This window comes from Kogia breviceps, chromosome 4 (genome assembly GCF_026419965.1).
Source record: "Kogia breviceps isolate mKogBre1 chromosome 4, mKogBre1 haplotype 1, whole genome shotgun sequence".
Classification (NCBI taxonomy): domain Eukaryota; kingdom Metazoa; phylum Chordata; class Mammalia; order Artiodactyla; family Physeteridae; genus Kogia; species Kogia breviceps.
In genome coordinates this window covers 134,734,214-134,741,316 of record NC_081313.1, presented here as the reverse complement: position 1 = coordinate 134,741,316, position 7,103 = coordinate 134,734,214, and the positions used below count along the sequence as shown (strand labels likewise).

The window sequence follows — 7,103 nt, the reverse complement described above, 5'->3', positions numbered from 1 at the left end:
TAAACACAAATTAGAATTATAGAAATTAACCAGCTATTTATTCCATTAAAACTCGCTTCATAGAATTATCTAATGTGAATTAATTCTCAATGACAAAACAGTATCATAAAAAATTTGCTCAAATGATGACATTATCAATCTCATCTACTTTTATATTTGAAGTGTTATTAATTAAGAAATAAATTTTGGATCTGGTATCATTAAAAAATTGTAATCTCTAAACAATATATGGAGCCTAATTAAATAAATATTTCTTTTTACTTTTGACCACATTTTCTCCCCTGCAGGCATGGGCAGAGACAACCAGACTGGAGTCATAGAATTCATTCTCCTGGGACTCTCTGGGGAGTCAGAGCAGGAGGAGGTTCTCTTTGGGCTGTTCTTGTGGATGTACCTGGTCACCCTCATTGGGAACTTTCTCATTGTCTTGGCTATCAGCTGTGACAGTCATCTCCAAATACCCATGTACTTCTTCTTGGCCAACCTCTCCTGTGTCGACATCTGCTTTTCATCAGTCACAATCCCCAAGGTGCTGGTGAATCACATACTGGGAAGCAAGTCTATCTCTTACATGGAATGTATGACCCAGATCTACTTCTTAATCATTTTCATCAACATGGATGGGTTCTTCCTGAGTGTGATGGCCTATGATGATTATACTGCCATCTGTTGCCGACTCCACTACACCATGATCATGAGGCCCAAACTCTGTGTCCTTCTGGTGGCTGCATCTCGGGTCAGTACAAATCTGCATGCTCTCCTACACACTCTTCTCATGGTCCAACTCACATTTTGTTCCAACAGTGCTGTGTATCACTTTTTCTGTGACCCTTATCCTATTCTAAAACTCTCTTGTTCGAATACCTTTATCAATGACATGATGGTATTTACTGTGGGTGAATTGGTATTTATGACACCATTTACATGTATCATCATTTCATATGACTACATCTTCTCTAATGTACTGAAGTTGCCATCTGCCCATGGAATAAGGAAAAACCTGTCCACATGTGGATCCCACCTCACTGTGGTCTCCCTCTTCTATGGGGCAATCCTGGGGGTCTATAAGCACCCTTCATCCTCCTACTCAGTACAAGATGTGGTGACTACTGTCATCTTCACAGTGATGACTCCCCTCATCAATCCCTTCATCTACAGCCTGAGAAATCATAACAAGAAGGGAGCTTTAAGGAAACTAATTTCATTTTCTATAATTTAAAAATTTTAGAACTGAGAGGACTCTTGGATAGCATACATTTTTCCATTTTACAAACCAAGAAACTGAGTCCTTATAGGTGTAAATTTACCCATGACTATTCCTCTAATTAATGATATGTGATCATGGTCATGCTTTTAAATATGAGGCTGATAGGTGCTCATAAGTCATAAAACCATTAGTTATCTAGAAAAAGGTGTGATTCTAAAACACTCATTTTACAGACAACAAAAATTCAGGAAAAGACAGGATTAGGTCCAGCAACTCTATAAGACAGTGGCTACCATATGGTCTGAGAATTTCAGAAAACTTTAGAGCTGGCTCTCCTCAGTGTCACCTGTCCTCTATGGCCTCACATTAGGAGATGTTAAATTATCCCCAATTTACTGAGTCACAGAAAAGTTACCTTTTCCAGGGCTGTACAACTAGCAATTATTGGTTACAAATGGTCCTGTTACTTTCAGGGTCTTTGGTCATTACTGAATTAGTTAATTTTTCCTCTGTCCTAGGCTCAATTCCTACCCTCACCTCTCACAGCTCAGAACTTACCCCTGCACTATTCTTCTTCCCCCACCACCAATCTAACTTTTTGGTGCTTTATTGCCTGGCATAGGTGTCAGGGATGGGTATCAGGGGGTGAGCCTCAGACGGTAGCTAGACTTCCTCATATAAATCTCGGTATCCCTTCAAATTTAGATGGGCTAAGAGAAGCAGAGGTTCCCTTAATGCTAAAGTGTCCAGAGTTACTATAGCACCTTAGGAACATGAAAACATGAATTAATTACAGGATTTGGATTAGAACCCAGAACTTCTGACTCCAAGTCCAGAGTTTGTTCCAATCCATGGGGCAAGTTTCCAGGAGCCCTTGCCTCTTTTCCTACTCTACATCTGAGGGTTCCCACCTCGTCTTCCCTGGTGACCAGAGAGCACTCACCTAAATCTCCAGTGGTCATCCTTCAATAGCCTTCAATTCCTCATTGGCTTTCTCTCCTTTCTCAATCTTCTCTACTCTCATGAAAAATCAGTACTCATTGTCCTCACTATCACCTCCTTTCCCACTTGGTCCCAACACTGATCAGCTTTTACCATGAGCACAGCAACAGGCTTATAGTGGTTCTGACTGCCTCCTGCCTCCCCCTACTCACATCTGTCCTGTACACAGGATCAGTTTAATCCTCCTAAAACATTGATGGCATCCTGTCAGCCAATCCTTATAGAAATATTGAAGAGGCCAGGATAAATCCAAGTATTACCTTCAAATACAATGCCCTGAGCCATACTTACACCTTTATTTATCATCAACTCACATAATTATATGTTCCATGACTTTCTCCTAATTCTCTTCCTCTTTCTTTCATTCATCTGCTGAAAGACTCCCTTGATTTTTTAAGACTCTAATAATTGTGCATTCCCCTTAACTCCTTTACTAATTACATCTCACAGACATGTACTGAGCACACAACATAGTTCTTCTTGGATGTAGTAAGTGAACTCCCAAATGTATGTTGGTGCCAGTGGGAACCTGACTACATGTGATAAAATCAATGTAGTGTTCTGAACTCTTAAGTTTTATTTTAGAAGTAGTTTAGTGCAAATGTTCGAGATATAATAACATGGACTAATGTTGGTGTTTAAGGCTACATGACTCATTTTGGTCTCATCATATTCTTCCTTGCATTACCCATATCTGCATACATGTCTCCTCTGATTATTACATTACATATTCACTTTGATAAAATACCATAGATTATGCATGGGCACATCCCATACAATGCTCAGTAGAGTTTTTGTTCATCCCAGATAATCATGTATTGAAAAATCACTGATGATGTGGTAGGCAAGTCTAATGGGAAACTGGGAAGTGAACATTCTTAGACACAAAAAAATCAGAAGGGTAAAAATTTAAATCTAGGGAACTAAAGTACTGAGAAGGTTACTCCAGAACATAGAAAGATTTCACTGCATTCTGGGACCCAAAGAAGCAGCAAGGTTGAATGAAAAGATCCATGTTTGGGATATAGTTTTATTGCTCATCCCTCTCTCCCTCAACTTTCAGTCAAAAGTTGGCTGCAAGAAGGAGCATAAGGATAGAGAGAAATCAGTGAACTTACAATAGGGTACAAAGTCAAAGGGAAAACCACTCTCTATCTACATGGTCCCCACTCGTCCATCTCAGGGGAGAAATCATCATTCACCAGACAGAAGATCCTGTCTGAAGGGGAAAAGAAATCTCAGCAGTGTGGTGTGAGCAGAAAGAGGAAAGGCCTCTGTCTTGCTCAGACTGGCTGTGGTGTGAGAGGTTATATGCTGTTTAATTCTACCAGAGCCTCAAGTCTTTAATCCTCCTACTTCTGGGGAACACCTTCAACTCCATCTTCATTGGCTCCCTGCATTACTTCAACCACTTAAGGGGAATGAAGGGGAAATAAGAAAAGGGGTTTACTCTAGGGTCCAGGTAGAATCAGCCTCTGTTGTGGTTTCCTGCATGTGAGAATCACACATGACATGAAGTGGTCATAAATTAAAGCTCAGCATCATGCAGGGCTTCTAGTGTTCTCTCCCCATAGAAGCAAAGCAGTGCCAGGCTGGCAGAGTCCCTCCTGGGAGCAGCCAGGAAATCAGGATTGTGTCTGGGAATTCACCCTCCAGGGCCTGAGTTAGCAGAGGCCAGGCCTGTGCCAGGAGCCTCTTCTCTGCAGCTGGGACTCCCTAAAGGCACCACCCCCACTTCACCACAGGTAACTTCCATCTAGCACTAGTTAGCCGACAGGGAACAGCTCTTTGTGAGCCAATTATAACCATTTGGACACAAACCACCTAGAGGGGTGGGATAGGGAGGGTGAGAGGGAGGAATACGTAAGAGGGAAGAGATATGGGAACATACGTATATGTATAACTGATTCACCTTGTTATAAAGCAGAAACTAACACACCATTGTAAAGCAATTATACTCCAATAAAGATGTTTAAGAAAAAAACAACAAAAAGAAACAAACAAAAAAACCATTTGGAGAGAAAAGTTTGGCTTCACCTCAGTGAATATTGAAATAAAGGCTCATCCTTCTTCCTGGCACATTTCCCCAGATACTGTTCTCCCTGGAGGGAACAAGGATTGCTCCATGTCACGGCCACTGGAGGTATTTTCAAGTTTCATGGAATCATTTTCCTCTAACTTGTCCTTCAAGTGTCTGTTCCAAGGCCATGGTTTCCATCAGAGTCCAGCACCATTTCTCATGAGCTGAAGAAGCCCTTCCTGCTATTCCCTGGGTATTGTAGCCTAGTAGAGATTCTTAATGTTCTGCCTGTAATATCTTGTCTCCTTGTGCTTGAGGGAAGAAAGCTAGGCTTTATATGAACTTTATCTATCACATTGTCAATTGGCCTTCAAGCAGATGACTTTGTTCTCAGCATTGACCTTTTGTGACTTGAATATTGAAAGCTGGCAATGTCTAACTTATAAACTCTGATTCCAAATGAATCTGGTTTTCTAGATTAACTTTTCATTTGTGAGTCACACAGAGGTACACAGTGTATTGCCAAGACCACTGTCAAAACAGGCCACCTTTTATTCATTCTAAACTTCAGGCATATCCTGTTGCTCATCAAAAACTACTGGTTCAGGTTCACCATGATTTCTAAATGTGAGATACAACTGATATAAAGGCACAAACTTGCCCCTGTATTGTGGATGGATATATTTGCCAAGAAGGACGTGAAGTTATTTTTGTTGCATGAAAGAAGTAGCTGCAGATGTCCCTTAAAAATTCAGATTTGATGATGCAGATCAATCCCCACAATACAAAGCCATGATTACAACACAAACTCCCTATACAACCTAAAAAGACCAAAGAACTGCCTAGTGATCCAGTTGTTTCAAGAAATTTCTATCATAAACAAATTCAGCTTATATCCTTAAAATTGTCATAATGAAGCCAAAAGTAGTCTCGAGAAATCATACCTAATATAATATTTTGGTAAAGAAATCATTCAAAGCCAAATAGGTATATAAATTACTCTGACTTTACTACATGAAGTGTGGAGTATAGGATCAGGAAGGAGGGACATGGTATAATACTGATGACATTTATATTGTCAGGCCACTCAAGGTAGGGGCTCTCTTACTCTGTGTACATCCCCTGCTCAACCACTGCCTGCTTCACCTATACCCTACTCACACGACTGACCTTCTTACATGCTTGCCCCAGGCCCAGACTAGTGATTGTCCTTATCAGAGGGGTAGTATGGGTCCTGGTAACTAATGTGCCAAACTGACGTAATTCCCCCTATAACTGGCAATCTACACCCCTTACCATCCATTAATCCACTGATGTCTCTGTTGCTGACTCCAGACTTCTTCTTTGGTCTTAAATTGGGCAAATGTAGGCCTTATAGGCCTGCTGGGTGCAGCCCAACAGTTGGCAGAGCCAGCCAGGAGAACAAGGAAACTCCTGTGAGCACAGAGATGTTGGGAAATACAGGATGGGGATTGGAATGTTGCAGGGGCTGTCCACTAGCTTGTGGGGCCTGAAATTTGTGGGTTTTATCCCGGGGTGGCCGGCCATTCACACATGGGGTCCAAAAGTTGAGGGGGTAATCCTGAAAGTTGCAGGGGTAGTACTGCAGTGGATGTCTATTAATATGTGGGACCCTGTAGTGGCTGTCCATGATGAATGGGGGCTGCCAAGAGATCTGGAGAAAAATGGCCCTTCAAGGCTCTGCTATTGTATCAAAGTGAGCCTTCTGTAATTGGTTAAGCTAGCTCTCTACAAGGAATTGGTATTTCTCTTCCTGTACCTTTGAGATGTATATGATCTACCTGGGTTCTCAGGAACTTTAATCTAATCATATGTGATCTCTAAGAGTAAATGAAGAAAAAGGAATAAGGTTTTTTAAAATCTTTATGGGAATAATTATGTTTTGGGAATGTCTAAAACAGTCTGTCAAGATTTTGGTAACTTAAAACTAAACTAAGTTAAAGGAAGAGAATTCATTGACTATCTAGGTCATTTCAAAAAAGATAAAATATTGGAACATTAATTGCTGAGCAGGTCTAAGTTTATCTACTTTTGCCTGCTTAAGAGAATAAGACTAAAGCATTAAGCTTTCCAATCAGGAAATGCACAATTGTTTCTTGGTTTTTGCCAGAGATTAAGGTTTTTAAGGGTTAAGATTATAATCAGTCATAATTCTAGTTATTATAACCAAGTTTCTTTATCACTTACATTGTGGTAAGATGTTTAACTGTGACTTTTTAAGTCTTTTGTCTTTTATAGACAGTTATTGTTGTACTCTGATGCTTTTGCAAATGTGCTTCATCTTCAAGATTCATAGGAACGACGTTTTGACAATAACAGGTCTCTGATAAATTTCAGATTACACTGCAGAACTGGGTAAGAACTTAAATAATCCTAAAGGAAAACCTGATGGCTTCATAAATAGTTAATGGAAGGATTGGTTACTGAGTGAACTGGTGAATATGGTTATAATATTAATGGGTTTTGTCTGGAATGTTTTGATCTGTGTTTTCTAGATAGAGGGATGCCTTTCCCCTCAAGTTAGTTGTGACTTACAGCAATTGGGTAAACTACTCCTGAGGGTAAAATTGAAACATTTTTCTTTTCTCTCTGCCCAGTCCCTCCAAAAACTGGGACTCTTGGTTTCTGAACAGCCTTATCAGGTGAATGGGAAATACTGTCTCCTGGCATGTGCACGAATCTTGATATTTGGGGGACCTCTGGAAGAGAGAAATCCACTGAGGTGGAGACTTATGGCAGGCTTTTGTCATGGCTTTCTTGGCCTTGAGAGGCCTTTGGAGAATTCAGTCTGAGACTCCTGAGGTCTTCTACCTCAGCCAGTTTGAAGGAGCTGATATGGTCAATTGCAAACAA

At 40.6% G+C, this 7,103-nt stretch overlaps 1 protein-coding gene across 1 annotated transcript; it reads left to right on the top strand.

Moving 5' to 3' along the window:
- Positions 1-289: 289 nt before the first annotated feature.
- Positions 290-1,219, top strand: LOC131755753 (olfactory receptor 1f45-like). The gene has a single exon (XM_059062389.1). The coding sequence runs from the start codon at positions 290-292 to the stop codon at positions 1,217-1,219; it is 930 nt and encodes a 309-aa protein (XP_058918372.1).
- The last annotated feature ends 5,884 nt before the right edge of the window (positions 1,220-7,103 follow it).

Coding starts and splice junctions, on each gene's coding strand:
- LOC131755753 (XM_059062389.1), top strand. CDS start 290: ATGGGCAGAGACAACCAGACTGGAGTCATAGAATTCATTCTCCTGGGA.